Raw genomic sequence first — 18,351 nt, 5'->3', positions numbered from 1 at the left:
ATCAGTACTTTCCAACAAAAATTAACTAGACTATATTGAAATTTTGCGTAAAAATTAACTAAATGTGCAAAAGTAAAAAATTTATTATTAAATTGACCATATATATACAATAAATTTAGATTGGTTGGGTGATATTCCCATATTAACCGTATTATTATATACAATAAAGAGGACATTTTATTATAGGAATTCCAATTCTTCTTTTTTTTCTATTTTCCAAAATATTCCCCATCAAGTACTTTATAAATAATTTATCAGTGGAGAAATGCCTAAACAAAGTATTCTGTTTTATTTCTCATGCATTCCAATTTTAAGTTTTGAATTTATTCTGTCTTATAAACAACCTTACCAAAAACAATTTAAAGTTTTGACATATTTTTCCTTTCCATGTATATATTTGTACAATTCTTTCCATATCGTCTCAATAATTTCTTTTCATTAATTAATAATTCAAATATTTTCTTTACAAGGTGACTTTACAAAACTGTTTAAATGTCAGTTTCATTTTTTCCACATACGCTCAAAACGTGTGCACTTTTTCTAGTGGGTAATTATGAAATGCCAATGCCATTGTCAACACATCCAAAAATAAGGGAAGAAAAGAAAGAGGAGGTTACACCTTATATTGTTTACCTAAATCCCATTTTCTTCCGACACTTGTGGCCGTAGTTTCCATATGCTAGTGAGGCTGCATGTTATGCGCCGTTTTTAGAAGATCACTCGTCTGCGTCCACACTAGCAATTGCAAAGTGAAAGGACGTCAATCATGGTAGATTCGACAGAAAACAGGAAAAAGGGAAGGAAAAGATGAAGAAGTGCATGGCAGTGGAACCAGCACCCAATCGATTCGTGGCTAAAAAGGCACGATTAAAGTATTAGCACCAAAAATCCACAGAGACCAAGTCCTTGGTCGATCGCAGACCGCGTCCTATGGAGATCTTGAGCTTCCCCTGAGTTCCACCGAGCAATCATGGCGATCGTCCTAGATTCTAGGACCTCGTTGATGAACGAGAGAAGTGACCTTTCAGAATCACATATATCTTGTGGGACGTCTCACTTGTGGATATTGGGGGATGACTATGGCGAGACTTTTGGGATGTAGAAAGCTCGACGTGACACTTTTGGCCGACCTGCCCTTGCATGTTCTTATTTCCATACAAATAAAAGGGAAAAAGAAAAATCCAGAAGGTGCTTAGATTATCTTTTAGGCTTGTAGGAAGAGTGGTTTTCGTAGGCTGAGTATAACAAGATTGCTTGCTCAACAAAAATTTACAGTGGGACGATTTTCGTCATGCTTAATTTACATATAATGATTGCATGAATGAAAGTATGATATTCTTAAATTTGGCGTGACAAATCAACTCTAGTAAAAATAGATTCTAGTCCTACATCACTATATCCCCCTATCTCCATGAAATCCATTTTTTTCTTCTAACATTCTTTTATTTCTTGATCAGCATGACTAGAATGACAATATTTAGTGTTATCATAAAATCTTATTATCAATTATAAAATTTTCAAGTTAAAAAGGATAGTTGTCCGAGATGAGATAAGCAACTCTAGAGATGATGCAAATTTCTCATGGTCAATAGAGCAGTCTTAGAGAAATTATAAAGCGCAAAAATATTTGATTATGAAAAGGATAATGCTCAAAGAGGGTGTAAATTCCTCACGGTCAATAAAGCGGCCTAAATTGGCACGGACCCTTTATAACTCTCTCCTCGTTTTGGACACGGTTTGGCTGGTGCAATTGCCATCAAAAGTAGATTCAAACACCTAACCCAAGAGTCAGAAGTTGCAATCACTTGAGTAGCTACAACACGGTAGGTTGTATTCTAAATTTTGGGGAGTTGATGAAGAAAATATCGAGCTCATGTAGAAATATGACACCGACCGGCTCTGCTCTTGCTTGAAGTGGAGAGAGTAGGCTTCCTTTTCTTATTAGGGAGTTGCCCCAGTTATGGTGCGCTATGTTCTATCAAGTTCCACGTTCCACATGTGACTACACACATGAAAGCCCCTAGTCATCTATCTATAAGAGGAAAACGAGAATTGTCCCGCGATCTAACTGAAGACTTGTTCCGCGTAATTACTTACCCAGAATTGGTCAACGGTCTAAGCACAAAAAAGGTCACTTACTCAAAATCTCACTTATCAAATTCTATTGTGGAAGACAGAATTTTTTTCTGAAAAATTTGTCATGATATATCTGATCCATGCATAATATCACAAAAAATGGATACAATTTTTTTACTGTGAGCCCCCAATAGTTTACCGGATAAATTGATAAGTCGTGCATGTATAGTTCTATCATCCCACATTTCATCACAAGTTTTTGCTTCTTTTTTGGCCAATGGATGTCAACCATTATAGCTCTCAAAAGGGTCTTTCGGCTCCGCGCTAGGTGTTGAGGCTTTCTTATAAGTCTCTATCGGCACACGTGAAGGTGAGGGAGAGCACTATTCCATTACATTAAGATAGTTCCTTCTTGTTGAAATTACTTATGCTATTGAATATTCGTTAAAGCTTCAACCCCTGGACCATTGATAATTACCACCAATTCTCCCTTATTCTAACCAAACTCTTAATCGCTCAGCCAATCCCTTAGAAATCACACACGATAACCTTAATTTAAGATACTTGTATCATTTCTGCTGCTCCCTTACATTGACAAATCAAATGATGTTGTGTTGTTCAATTTCATAAGGGAGTATGAACTAGACCTAACCAATGGATGGGCAAAGCTTAATACGTACCAAAACTCTATTATGTGTCATAAGACATGATTTCTTGTGGCACTGATGTTGCAATACCCCCAAAATCACTTATAAATGAAGAGCTTGTGTTGTAAGGACCCATCGACATATTTGCCAAGTGAGTGTTCTCAAGGCATGACTCCAGTTGATCAGGGTAGATTGTTACAAACACGCCCGCGTGCACATCTTATCATAAGTTCGATCAAAATGTATTAAAAGAGAGCCAAAGTATTGGTCGGCGCTTCAGTGAAGGAGATCATTAGCACATTGGGATCTCAACTTCCAAGAAGAGCTTGTCACAAGCCAACGTGCGGCTTCCTATTTTCCTGGGCCATCATCCTTGTCATCGCCATATTTTTATAATAGCATTTCGAATATCAACTTGTCATGGCGGTGTTGCGTTGTGTTCTGTGAGGAAAGCATTTTGTGCAACTGAAAGAAGAGAACTAATTTAATATAACACTCACTTTAGTGTTGAAAATTAGATAAGTAGGCCAACAAATCCTTTTTCCATCGACCTTTTTATTCGCTTCATTTGTTATTTTAATATCTCTCTCTCTCGCTCTCTCTCTTTTCTTTTGCAAACTTTTTTGACAGTCTGCTTGGCATAATCTTTGATGCATATTAATTGGAATTGTGTATGTTCATGCATTTGCTCTTTGCTATGGGCGGCGTCAACCTTTTCTCCGATTTGTGGTGCTCTTAAACCAAATCGGGCCACTACATGCAGTCAATAATTAGCATTTTAATTGGTGGACTCTGGGGCTCTCAATGCTATCTCTATTATATTCTATCAAGGCGATATTTGGTGTGTCGACATCCATAAAAATTTAAGATAGTCACGTGTTAGATAGGTATGCAAAATGTACACAATAGATATGAAATTTATACCGATAGAAATCATACTCCTATGGTTAATGTTGATGTGCACTTACTAAGAACTTTGTTCCGATTTTACAATTGGTCAAAAAATCACATCGCATTTACTCATATCAGGCCGTGTACACGACAATGTCATGCGGATTGTGTCCCAAACAAAAACTAAACGTTAAATATAAATAAATGATTGTTGTCGATTGAGTGCTGAATTCACGATTGATTATTCCTATAATCAAAGAGACGTGGTATCATTAACATATAATAAAGATAATTCGTCTGCCCTTTTTCTGCCATCTGTGCATAATGGGTATTTAATATAATGTATGATATTCTTTTTTTGAAAAGTCCTCTAAAAAAAGTCTCCGAATGCTTACAAGAACTATAGCAGCCCTGTACGGGCCAAACTTTCCATAATTTTTGTTGAATTTGTACTTACTTTGTATTATTACCTAGCAAAGCTGGTGAGTAAATCCACGAGTTCGAAGGACCACTTACGCACTCACTCCACATAATTTTTTCACCACCGAAGTCTATTTGCAGTAATTTTGTATTTTTCTCACTCCTCAAATGGCGTGATGCTCATAATTTGGGTTTCATTTGATTTTGAACATCTCATACCTCTAGGGATATGCAAATATATTCCAAATTTCAACTAAAGAAGAATTTGATTATTTGATGATATCTCTATTAGCAACACGTGACCATAAGTCAACAAACTAAATTAGGACACGAGATATCAACAATGGAGATGAACTTAATTTTAGAGTTAAGAGTACCAAACTAATAGACACTCCCTGCTCCTAAGTCCTAACTAATGGGTACCTAAATATATTTTGTCGAATACACCGCGAGGTGAGACCAAGTTCCACACACGTGGCGTGCCAATAGCCAGCAGTTGAATCGCTAATGAGGATCCACAGTTTCGGGCATGGCCCAATCCATATAATCACGAAACAAATTTCTACACTAAAAAGGAATTTCCATTTGGTAATCCCGGTTTTTGTTCATTAAGGTCGAGATGAAACTATTTCGGACAACTCCTCGTAAGCAAACGGTAGCATCATACGAATGGCCCGCCATATCAATTGTGTCAAACTCGACAAGAAAGCGACGAGACATAGCCGGCCGTTGGACGGCTAGGAGTAGCAAACCGAAGTTTGTATCCTATTTTCAGGTACTAAATAGTCTAGAAGCCCTCTTTTATTTCCCTTTCTCTGTCAAAGCCGGAAAAGAGAGAGAGAAAGGCCACAATAATATGGAGGAGTAGATAAAGGGATGCGTCAGTTTAGAATGCAATTTAAAAAGGCAACAGCGACGCTTTATAAAGACGGTGGGACGCGTCCAACGCGACCGTCTCTGACTAAATGGCCGGAAAACCCATGTTTTTTCTTGGGCTGAAACTACGTGTTTGGACTGAAAAGCTCTCTTCCCCCCCTGTTGCTGCCCGCATAATACATATGGATCATGTGAGGATGTGGCCGCAATAATTAATTGAACCCTTTTTTTTAAATATACGTGAAGATATTATGTTTAGAAATTCTTTAGTATGATAAAATCGCGATTTGAAGGAAAAGATGATGATGCTAAAGGACTAGTTTGGAAGAAAGAGGTAGCGTGCGTACACCTTAAGCTCTCCGCTCCTGACCTCTTTTTGAAGAAGAAAGGAAATGATATGCACGTGTAAAAGATTGGGACAAAATTAGTGCACGTTTGGAGGGTGTTTGTTTGAGTAAAAGAATTTTTCGAAAATTAATTTTCTAAACTTTTGCGGGTTGGGTTTGCTAAATATGATTAGTCGATGGAACACCGTGTACGGTCAAAGAAAATATGCATGTCTAAAATATAAGAGAATTTTCTCCGTAACAAACATACACTTGGTCACTAATAATTTCGAGAACTATATACTTATAATTAATAACATGGGTGGTTACATCTCCACCTTTAGATCAAAAGGGAGTCAACGATTGCGAAACCAGGTGCTAATGCTTGAATAGGTGTGCCCTCTCACCATATATTGACTTGACTGTAACCTTAACGTGTCTAAGTTTAGCTACATCCTACATAAAACACACAAGTGGTTTGGTGCGTTATTTTTGTAGATTTTTTTTTTTTTTTTTTTTTTTTTTTTTTTTTTTTTTTCCTTGTGTGAGATTTTTCCGGCATTCCTTTTGTTTAGGTATTTATGCAATGAATATAAGTGCCTTATAACTAGAATACTCCTCATTTTATAAATTATACATGGCCTTACGTGCTTCAGCATTAGGAATTCATTTTGGCAGGCGAGACACTTATCATGGGCCAAGCAATTGTTGTGCTGGCCCAAGAAATGGGGGGCCAATTCTTGGATCCTATTGGGCCTAGCTTTGACTCTGGCTCTTCTAATCTTCCGACGAGCTTTGCGTACATGAACGCGATGAACATGGTTTTTATGCGAACGCTTCCTGCCAATAGTAGGATTTATCCTGAATACAAAGAAATGGTCAATGCACTTCTACTTTATGGCCAGCATCTTCTTGACCTCTGTTGATATGAATAGACGATCTGTTGAATTAGTTTCGTTTTAGTAGTTTGCTCAATCTCCAGTTCATCATCTAATGTTTCGCAGGCAGACATAAGTGAGTCGGAAGGACAGACCTACTTTGCTGGAAGTCCCATACGCCCTTAGATGATCAAACCGAATTGAGCATCAAAATCAATACATGACAATGTGGTAACACAAATTTCCGGAAGTTTTGTAAATTGGGCAAACAACAAAAGTCATAACACTCGACAGCTTCGGAGATTATTCGCGAAGTCGAAGAACTCTTTTCTCTCCAATTCCCTTTCACGGATTAACAAGCTTAGCTCATTTAACTTACCAGAAATTTTTCGAGCAATCATTTTTAGTCGATAAAGCTCCTTATCATTAATCCCTTCAACTCTTCCCCGACAAAAATTGAAGACATGGAGACAAGCATAGAGTCCACGAACGATGTAAACAATTGCTCCAAACAGTTGAGAAATTGTGCAGTTAAAAACCATCATTAATACAGTTAAATAGGCTCTTTGGGTTGGCCAGACCATGTAACAGTTATTACATTCCTCTTATAAACTACATAAAATAAAAGTATTTCCAAAATAATCTTCTCTGTTTCTGCCTCTCCATTTATTAATGGCGAGGTGATATTTATTATTATTAACATTAATGAAATATATAGGATTCAGCTAGTGTATAAATTATCTGTTACTAATTATATCATAACTATCATGATGATTATATGTAACCCAAAATAATAACACGTTCAGATAAATTAAACTATACGTAATGTTATCTTTACAAGAACATTTAGTGATGATTAAATCGATGTATCTATAACAAGAACTATGTTAGCAAATTTAATTAATAACTGCCAATTTTAATAAAATTGCTAGAATTATAATCACCAAAAAACATGATTTATCATAAAATTGCTAACTGTCCATTTCAATTGTTATTTTACGAAGAGGGCGATAGGACATTTCTATCTAAGCAATCTAATCATTATTTTCCTTCTATCTTATTATTGTTTTGATGGCTATCACGTTATAGCATTTTACGCACTGTAATACATGACTACATGAGCAATTAAGCAGCACACCCCTAATTTTCCTCAAATACATTGGGACTTTAAACAAGTTTTATAATGGAAAACCGAGATAAGGGTTTGGAAAGAATCGAGTCCATAATGACACAAAGATAACATTACGTATAGTTTAAAAGATCAACCGGGTTCATTTGTAGAACCGAGTCCACAATGACACAGATCCAGAATGGCACAAAGATTTGGACCGTCTAAGTGTTACATCAGCGTGATTTCTTGCCTGTTGATACAGAAAAGCGTAAGGGCAGAAGTCACATGCCCAAGATACCTGGACCCGGCCCCGCAATTAACACGCTCCAAGGCATTCTTCAGTCAACTTCTATTCAAAGTTTAAAAAATCAACCGGGTTCATTCTCCATGGAGATAGACACAGAATTGTCATTTCACCAATTATCTTTCCTATATGGGGAAACTATTGACCATAGCTACACTTTCAAACATCCAAAGTCCACACAAAAGTCCATTTGACACCTCAAGAAAATAAACTGGACAAACAACACCAGTGATCCATGGGTTTTTCGCCCTACGAATGTTTTCCATGACTCTGTGAGATACAAGTGTTTTCCCTCTATCTCAACTTAATCTCAAGATTTCCTACTAAAAAGTACCTTTGTGAAGATCAAAATGGCACAATGAGAATGCTTGAATTAAGCTTAAACCATAAAAACTATAGATGTACAAAGATGCTCTGCTGTTTTGTATGAACAAAGTGAATACAACCACAAACAGAGTGGTCATGTTGGATTTGTGACACCAAGCAGCTGAAGATTAAAGTCTTTCCCCAGAATGCAGAACGAAGGAACTCCTTTGCACTTTTAAACAAGATGCAGACCTGTCAGTTTGCTTCAGTGTTTAACTCAGGAGCACTACCTTAATAGTCAGCATGAACACCCAGGTTCCTGATGCAGTCAGCTCAATCTTTACTACCATGTTAAAAGTTACTTTCTCGGGGATCAAATGACCAAAGCCTCATAGCTTATTACTTCTCTGGAACATCATAAGTTAAATCACAACTCTTTGTATCTCTCGATTTGAGCTGACCAAGAAAATAAGTCATTAAGTACATGAAAGAATGAATGTAACTCATATCTAACACCCAATCACGATATAACAAAATGTGCCAATGATGTACCTGGCACTCCTCAGATTGACGTCTACACAATCAACTGGCTTTAGCATTGACTTGCAGTCAAGACTCAGAAGTCATGGAACAGCATGATAGCATCATCAAGCTTCATCAGAGATGATTCCAGCAGCAACCTCACTGTTCTTAATCGGTTGTACCTCTTCTCAAGCGGCCCACTTCTCTTCTCAATGGGAAGATTCAGAAGCTGAAAGAAAAGTAACATCTCTCACTCACTGCACAATAAAAGGAAACCCAAGCAAACAAAAAGCCTAATTCTTTGTTTTACTTTTTGCCTTATTCGGTCTAGAGAGACAAGGAAAGGTGGAAAGGGGGTGGTTGTCACACAACAGAAGCAGACCAACAAATAAAAAAGAAGAGATTTGTGAGCAAACAGAGAAATGATATATCAAGTTACATTGGAGATATGTCTAAATATGTGAATGTGAAACCTCATTTTCTTTCTCCAGTTCGTAGGCCACCCTCAGATTCAGATTCAACACAGCATGGTACATCTCATCCAGTACATGTGGCCAAAGAGTGGTTTTGTCTACTTTCCACAGCAAGAATTGTGTCTGTCTAGGTCCAGTGACAACTATTTTCTGCAAGGATCAAATGTGATTTCATAAGATGTATGCAAAGGACAAGAACCTTTGATAATGATTAAAAGTGGGAGTGGATATGCAAGAAACTTCTGTGCTTTGAGAAAACTTACAACCAGACAAATATAAATGTCCCACTGCAGAAACTTTTTGACATCAAACATTATCCATGAGTGTGGTAACCAAGCAACATAAATTATAAATTTTTACAAAGGAAAATACATGAATGCTGTGCGTAAGAGAATCTGATCACAAGAATTTTTCAAGCATACCTCCATGTGCAAGAATTGATCTTTCCAGAGCCTAAAAAGAATTTTTGATATCTCCTTCTTATCAACAAATGCAGTGTCGGAAATCTACAGGAAAGAAGCTGAGTAAAAATAAAGTCCCAGTCCTAGCAGCAACTTCATAAACAAACATATTCTTGAAGTACCAGAAGAAACATGTAAGATCTCGAATACTCACATCAAGAACCTAATCGATTGGCAATGATGCTTGCAAGAAAAGCTAAGGTTAACAGCATAACATGTGTGACTCAAAACAGAAAATTGTTGATTTCTACTCTTATTGGCCTTCAATTTACGTGACCCATGATGACAATGCTTGGTGCTCATGCATTCCACAGCTTTTATATAACCACACTGGGTACTTTGATTACCATCATAGGTTTATAGTGATTGGAGATGAATAATTGGAAACCAGGGGGTAGCCTAGCCATAATAACTAGAACCAAAAGGACCGTTAGAAAGGCATTTTCAGCATAAAAACTATCTGTGTAATTAACTAAAAGACAATGTTGACAACACAATGACAAACAAGAGTGCTTGCAGCACTTAGAATGATCCTCATGATACATGGTTTCTCTGAATTTCAGAGCCACAGTGGACATACCACATAGGGGAAGTGAAGAGTACACTAATGCTCATAGCAGAAGCACTAATGCTCACAACAGAAGCTGCACACTGAAAATCTTCCTCTGTCAAAAGACAGCAGAAGTTCAACCAAGAACAAATTAAGAATTAGATTGATGTTTCAGAAGAATATATTTAGGACCGTTGGTGACTCTTGGCCCATAAGACATATCAGTTTATCATTGTCTGTATTCAAGCATTGTCAATATCTGCTCTTTTACATTGTTCACGTTTTAAGTCAACCCGAAGGATGATTGCCCCTGGAAAATTCAAAGAAATGCTTCCATCTGATATTCTATTTTCTTTGTCTTATTTTGAAAGCTTTATAGGATTGAATTATGGAGGTTTTGCTCTAAAAGATGACCTTCAAGGTTATTTCTGCTAGACGAAAAGGACAAAGGAGGAAGGGAGTGCTTCTCAAGACTAGGTCTAATGATCGAGTATGAAAATGATGGCTTTGTGATGATGATGATAATAAAAAAATAAAAATAAAAATAAAAAGGAATATGGAGATCAATCAAACATGTTAAAAAGTGAAGAATGCCCTGTCACCATTCATTAGTTGCTTTTTTCAGTAAGGAGTCCCAAACAGCACATGACCCCAAAAAAAAAAAAAAAAAAAAAAAAAAAAAAAGAGCATGCAAGAGAAAGAAGGAAAGTGTTTTGGGATTCTCATTTGCATGCTTGAAAGGCCAGGTTAATGGCAAAACGTGAAAAATGACTAACCTTGCCTGTCTCAAGTAGGCAATTGGCCTTCGACAGCAACCTAAATATTCTGTAAGCTTCCTGGCCGTATCTTTTCAAGACTATGGACTCTACCTGCAATTTAACACCATACATATGCATCCAACTTGTAGTTAGTCTTTGCGATATATATATATATATATATATACATATATATATCTTAAGTACAGAAAAGAGAGACCAGACCTCTTCATTCTGAGCTTGTTCAATAATGTTCTTCAAATCTGGCAAAGTATGGGGATTTGCAAAATTTAGAAGACATGAAAATAATTGCTTGGTTAAAAAGAATGTAATGAAGACAAAACTTGTCATGTGAAGGAGAAAGAATAATAGAGGGACAGAGAGGCAACATTACCAATTTTATATGACTCATCCACCCCTTTTTCACAACCCAACATAACAAGAGATGCTCTAAGATGATCCAATGTCATAGCACGACCGGCTTCTCCTTTCATAACCTCTTCGTAAATGGTATTAATTGACAACGGAACTGCAATAAGATGTTATTAGTGAAGAGACTATCTACCAATTAGCTGATCATCATTGATTTGCTGGCCAAGTCACTAGCTTAACAAACAAAAACTTGTACTTTTCTATGCCGAAGCTCAAGGGATCCTTCAAAACCTCCAAAGAACATCAATTATTCTATTCCAAATTGCCCCAAAACCATATTACCAGAATTATCTGTTTTCACTTTCTTCTCCATGCTTTTGGATATCTCAAGCATTGCACTCAGAGCAACAGCAGCTCCACCATCCAGCCGTTCCCGAACATTCTCAACACAAGCCTGGAATAACCCCGATCGGATGTAAACTTTGGATTAAACCACAGAAAGATAAGTTCACTAACGCTTGCACACGTGCACGCATGCACGCATGCACAGGAGAGAGAGAGAGAGAGAGAGAGAGGGAGGTTCTGATGCATGTAGAACTACATTGTTCCCATTATTTGTCAAATGTAACTACCAAGGAAAGATAATTCCTCGAGTATAATAATGCCCCCAAGTTTGAACCATACTCTAACAATGTGCATCAAGCTCCATTCAGTTTGGCACAACTGTCGTCAATCTGACAATTGACCAAAATATTACATTATGATAAATGCATGAACAAACTGCTTCTTAGTGTCTCCTTGGTCTTCCTCATTGTACCAAGAAAAACATGACTTACACATAAGTCACACCAGTCTGGCCAGTACAAACTAGACCTCTGACGAGTCTGCTAAATGGCAAGAACTGGCAGTGAGTAGCCTTGATTGGGCTGTGAGCCATATCAATTGCAAAGGAGATCAACCTGGTCTTGGTTTTGACATTGCTCTATGCAAGGTTAGTAGTTTTCCACTTTGAGCTGCAAGATTAAACTTGCTGCGGTCATGGGGCTTTGACTATGGAGTGAGTAGGTAGCAGGTATAGAGCATTACTTTCAATTATTCATTTTCACCTGTTCACTTTTCTCACGGTTAAACATTGTAAAATGAAGCCCAAATAAATCTGAAGTGGCTACCTTAAAAATAATGTGTTGCGATAATCATTTTCAGTCGAATGTCAAAAGTCAGATGGTGTTATTCTCCAATATATAATTTCCATAAAAGAGATAGTGCAAGATTTGCCATTTGCTAAGCACCATATATTGCCAGAAACCATCTAATATCTAATTATTGTGCAGTCCACCCGGAAGGAAGTGTCATAAAGAAGTCAGTGAAGGCAAATACAAACAAAACTCAATGATTGCATGGCATTCAAATCCCATCATTCATTGAATTAGCATCATACACATCCTTGAGTCCCAAAAAATAAGTGAAGTAAATTGTTCTTTGGTGGAACAAACTTTTATGTGGTCAGTATGTTCTTGAAAACGGAAGCTAATTATATGGAGCTGGGTAATTGGGGAAGAGGGGATGGAGTAGTGTGAGTGCGTGAAGGATAGCAAAGTATATTCCATTATATCTTATCAGTCCCAATGAAAACTCCAACTAGCAAAAGAGTTCAATCCTCTTATATGAAAGCAGTCTTTCCATCCCCTGATCTAAATGCAATCATGAAATATAAATGAAGAGATGGCAAACCTTATGCCTAAAACGATGCATGAACTCCTGGACATTGACACGCCAAAGAACTTGCTCGCCATCACTTCCAAGTTCTTTATTTGATTCCAAAGCATCACTCTTCCTCTATACATTGTTAATACATTATAATTAATAACAAGGTAAAGCTAATGGGCTGTGAAAACTATATATGTACCAACCTTCTCACCAACACCAAGGAAAGAATCCCCTGTCTTCTGACCATCTTCTTCAGTAGTGGTATCAAAGATAATTAGGAATCTTTTTGCTTCCATTGGAGTTGCTGCAGCAAGAACACGTTCTTCTATAGTCTCTGGTTCAGCAACCATCTACATGCATATATTTGTTATGGAAAGATCACACCACCACTTTCACTCTCAAATTGACTATTTAAGCGACATGGTCAGATCAATGGAATTAATGAGGTGATGGTACATGAGATCAAAAGCTAATCACATCAAACAAGCATTTCTCATTTAGGTTGACTATGTAGATGAATCATTTTATGCTAATGCACTTAGACATAGGGAGTAATAGAGGAACTATAAACCTTCAGTTTCTAACAACTAATGCAAATGCAGTAGGAACCTCACCATGTAAAATATCACATATCATGGTTTCCAACAAAGTAAGATTTGATCACATTTTTATATACGGATGAGGAATGAGAAAACCAGTTCTCTTTACCCATCAAATAAATTGCTCATGTGATAGAAATATGCTCGTTGCTAGCAGTTGATTTCCTGCATCTGGAGAATGATCGTATGGATGTGCATGAACTCGTGCTTAACATCACATATAGGCCAAGTTTCTAGTGCCACTGATATTAAATTAAAAACATGTATTTGGAACAGAAGGCAACAGCACTAAGCAACAGATATCTTTAAAGCAAGCACCTTAGAAGACTTGGTTCGCTTTCTTGCAGGAGCTTCTTCACTTGGTGGAGAAAGATGTGGCTCAGGGTCTGGGCAGTGCTCAACAAATCGAGCATTTGCGAGTTTAGAAAGGGCTTCTCGTGTAGCATCCTGAGCAGTAGAATCTTCTGAATGGTCACAGAGATTTTCGTAAGTGGTATGATTCCAATATCGAAACATGTGTTTTCTAACACAACTTTTTTCCACTTCAAAAAAGTATAAAATTCACTTTAGCCTTCACACAGAAAATTTATCGGCAATGGCTATTTCTCGTTTCACAACTTGAGTCCTAAGCACAATGAACAAGAATTGCGAATGCAACCCAAACATGGTACAAGTATGAGAAAAATACGAAGAGATACATGAAGTTGACACGACATAAACATGAACTCCGAACAGACCTGTCACGTGTTTTGACCAGCTTTCTTGAATGGAAGGAATCATAATATTAGTTGAAACATCTTTTGCTAATTGCACAGATTATTGACTTGAATACAATAAATCACATAACTGCAACGACTAGCTATATCTAAACAGCAGAGCCTATCAAAGTCTCAATAGAAAAGGACTATCCAAAGAAAATGGGCTTGTCACTCTCTAGTAACATCGCTCGTGTTCGACTACTCAGCTTAGAACTTTGAGCCAATACTACCTATCCATCCTCAATTTACAGTGTGAATTGGACGGAAAATGGGAATGAGCAAATAACTCTACTTATCCTATCAATTGCAAAACTTTCTCACAGGACTTGCCTTGGCCAGATTTAGCTCTGTCAATCATCTTTTCCAACGTCAGCCTACCATGTTGGAGCAAACCTTGAAACAGTTCCACACACTGCCCATAATCAAGCAAAGCAAACAAATTAACAACACACACGGACCGACTTCGCGAACTAGAAAACAATTTACGCCGGACGGGAGCAGAAGCTGACTTCTTTGTCGAGTTCCTGGGACACAACAGCGACGAACTTCGGGAACCTCATCCGATGAATTATGTTATCGAACAATGCCAAGTACTCAGTGCTACGTCTCGACGTATCTCCAACGCCACCTGTCCGCAGCATTACGAACAGAAAAAAAATCTCAATCTGACAAGGCCGGGATTCACTTATCCAGCTGCGGATTCAACCTACCTGGATGTTCGACAGAGAAGGCCTGGACGCAATTCTGCTGGATCAAGACTAGCAAGCAGTTTTTGACCTGAGAAGCCGACATCTCCGTGAAGCGGACGATGTTCTGGTGCGTCAGCGGCCCTCGCCGGAGGAGGCACTCGCACACCTTCTGCAAACACGCAAAGACTCATCACGCTCGGTCGCACATACGCAGAAGAGAGAGAGAGAGAGAGAGAGAGAGAGATTACAGCGACGAGGTCGCCGAAGTGAGAGGAGATGATGTGGCCGGCGTATTTGATGCCGTACTGCGACGGCGGCACCATTGTTCCGCCGCCTTCTCGGCTGCCCCCGCTCCCGCTCCGGCTCCGGCTCCCGCTCCGGCTCTTGCTCCGACTGCTGCACGGAGGCACGCCGCGCATTCGAAGGGGAAGAAGATGCCAGGGTGCCGCAACTGGGCCCGAGGCCCATCAGGAGGGTAATCGTTTTGGGCCGGATAGCGAGGTACAACTGGGCCACGTTGGGCTTGGAATTTGGGGGATGATCCCAATCCGAGCGTCCTTGTGATAAAAAACCAGATCCAACGGTGAAGGGAGATTGATGGACACTGGAAATCTTGTGGGATTTCAATTCCTGGTTCCTACATTTTTAAGAGAGAATTAGTAAGTCGTGACTTGATGTTGGCCAGCTTCTTCTAGGACATGATACCCTGGAACAAACAGATAAAGAAAAAAATAAAATAAAAGAGCATATTTCACTGCTTAAATACTGAACTTTTGTTTTGTTAATTTACCTTCTACGGATTATTTCTTTGGCAAATTACTCTCATGAAAGAATATGTTAAAGATTTTTAAGCATGCTGGCAAGTGAGAAAACTATACTTTTGTAATGAAGAAAAAACCTGTAGTATCAAAACCTTTGTCCTAAATTTGTGGTAACTACTTGAGCATTACTGGAGACCATCATCGAAAAACAAATCTCGAAAATTAAGAACTGTACAATCTCTCAAATATTGGGAACATTTTTCACCACAATTTTTGAACATCAGGTTACAGGGTTTTCCTAGGTGCAAAAATCGAATAATGAGATGCTGGATAGAAAAATTAGGCCAGTCAAAGTTTGGCCAAGTTTGTGTAAAATCACATATATATCCTTTTTTTTTTTTTAAAAAAATTTCCCCAATTTTAGAAATTGAAATGCTTGAACTGGTGAGGTTTGGCGATTTCTTGAATATTGAAGTCTTTAATTATCCAGGAGATTTTCTTTTACCAAAAAAAAAAAAAATTATCCAGGAGATTTTTTTCTTTGAAAGGAGTCTTGCAAAGGAGGTCTGGCAAAATATATCTAGACACAACTTTCCTAAGTTCCTAAGCAATTAACTTCGGAAGATGTCAAAATTGATCCCACCCATAAACAATGGGATTTGGATTCGGGAATTGCTAACATAACAATTTTTGGGCTACTGTGAGAATTACAGTTTGTTGTGAATCACAAATTCTTGAAAAAACGAGTCTCACAATAATTTAGAATTATTTGTTATTTGATTTTTTTGTTGTTAGAAATAGACTGTTATTCTAACAGTAAATAAGATTCTCATTTAAATTCCACATGAACTAGGATTACCTATCAATAGTTAATAGGGGTAAGCGATTTAAAGATCAATCCAAGTTCCCTCTGAAACCTATAGGTTGGGACCGGTTCCTAGTTTTGGAGCATACCCTAGAACGAAATTCCGGTTATAGGGTCAATTTTTAGGGTCTATCTGGGGCCTATTCCATTTTTTTTATCTTTCTTGTTCCTTTTTTTCATCTCATTTTTAGCCAATCAAAAGGAAAGATGAAGCAACAATAAAAATCTCCATTCATTTCTTCCTTAACAAAGTCATAGCAAAGATAGGCGTTACTTGAGAATTCTCTTTCCACTCTTGCATTTGTTGGGTGACGCAGATTATCTTCTGGGTTTAATAATAAACATGCAAGCAGAAAATAATTTTTCTTGTTTGCGATAAGGAACCTATTAAATTGTTTGAAGTTATAGAATCTTAATTCAGTTTTGGTTAATTGAGTTGACTCTTGTTTTTGCTCAATTGGAGCGACATGGTTTTTCCCTCTTCAAATGGTGCTTTGCGCTGGTCGTTGGAAATTGCTCGAAAGGTAAGAAAAGCTATGAGGAATAGGTGTAGCAGTTAATGTGTTGGACACACTGTTGGATAAATACTATAGCTGAAGCATGAGGTTTGCAAGCAATAGGTCGGAAGTGCTATAGCTAAGAAAAAAGTGTTGCAAGAAAGGTTATTGGTACATTCGTCTAGATAAATGGATCAGAATAGCCTCATCACTATAAGAAAATTCAGGGTTACTCCAAGTGCGATTCTTTGATTCCCAGTCCGATTCAATTCCCACATGGGAACTTTGAACCGGACTGGTTCTTATGACCAATTTGGTCCCGTTTCTGGTCATATGCAGAACTCATACTCACCCCTAATAGTTAGTGTTGAGATTCTAATTCCACATTCTTCCATCGTCAAACTAGATATAAAGAAAACAACTCCATCGCTGTCGGTTTTCAATCGACGATACCCAATAGCTATCATCGCTCGTTAATCGCCACTTGCCATTATTAATCATGAATCATCAATCGCCATGTCATTGAGAAATATTCTTTCCTAAAAGCCAAATTAATCATTGAATAAGGAATTTTAATATAAACAAATGATGTTATGTGGAATGAGAATAGATTCTCATTCGTGAAATCAAATGATGTTTCTATTGATATGAAAGGGCTTGAGCGGAGTTGCGACAACTATGAACTCAAACACTAACATGACTCATGCACATGATGCAAACCTACTAAAATGCGCAATGTTCGTATCATGCATCGTCTAATTAGGGTTTCGTCACAAAGGAAAATTTATGAATACAATCCTATGATTTATATGAGTCTTTCCGACGCTCAGTACTGGTTAACAACACCATGAATCTCAACATGTCAAAGGAAGTGACATAAAAAAATGCGACTAAATTATACATGCCTTTTAAAAAAAAAATTAATCTCTTAAACTTATCCATTGTGACACAAATATCTCAAACTTTTGTTGTATCATAAGAAAAACCCCAAAGTTATACCAACATGATAAATATACCATGGATGGAAGTGAAACAGAGAGCATATATGTTGCACATATTTAAATTTGGATTTTTTTTGTGACACAAAAAAATTTAGGATATATGTGTTATGGTGAGTAAGTATAAGGTTTTTGGTGACACAAAAAGAAATTATGTTATTTATATTGCAGTAGGCATAGTTTGAGCTTTTCTGTGATATTTGTTTTGATTCTTTTGTTTATGTCTCTGTACTTGATGTTATGTTAGTAGTAAGATTGGGTGGTTCTTAAGCCGTGAGGCCCAATATTATCTATGTTGGGATAGAATATGGATCGATGTTCTTCAAGAATCTTTTCATATTAGCCAATAAATTTGTTTTGTCCCACTCCTCTCTTCTATATACAAGCGTGTGCGGTGATCACGGGAATCGAACCCGGGACCCGGTACTCTCCGGCCCCACCCTCCCAATTCCTTTACCAGAAAGCCCACATACCTACCGACATATTGGCCAATAAATTTGACCCGCCGG

At 37.7% G+C, this 18,351-nt stretch overlaps 1 protein-coding gene across 1 annotated transcript; it reads right to left on the bottom strand.

Moving 5' to 3' along the window:
• Positions 1-7,562: 7,562 nt before the first annotated feature.
• On the bottom strand, positions 7,563-15,112 carry LOC104424424 (DNA-directed RNA polymerase III subunit rpc3). The gene is made up of 15 exons (XM_010036843.3): positions 14,970-15,112; positions 14,743-14,890; positions 14,542-14,660; positions 14,363-14,444; positions 13,593-13,738; positions 12,879-13,025; positions 12,700-12,804; positions 11,311-11,422; positions 10,991-11,125; positions 10,822-10,859; positions 10,618-10,710; positions 9,253-9,336; positions 8,831-8,980; positions 8,388-8,586; positions 7,563-8,291 (listed from the first exon to the last, which is right to left on the bottom strand). The coding sequence occupies exons 1-14, from the start codon at positions 15,042-15,044 to the stop codon at positions 8,452-8,454; spliced, it is 1,569 nt and encodes a 522-aa protein (XP_010035145.1). The 5' UTR covers positions 15,045-15,112; the 3' UTR covers positions 7,563-8,291; positions 8,388-8,451.
• Between the last annotated feature and the right edge of the window lie 3,239 nt (positions 15,113-18,351).

This window comes from Eucalyptus grandis, chromosome 11, assembly GCF_016545825.1.
Source record: "Eucalyptus grandis isolate ANBG69807.140 chromosome 11, ASM1654582v1, whole genome shotgun sequence".
NCBI lineage: Eukaryota > Viridiplantae > Streptophyta > Magnoliopsida > Myrtales > Myrtaceae > Eucalyptus > Eucalyptus grandis.
This window is presented reverse-complemented; position numbering and strand designations above follow the sequence as displayed.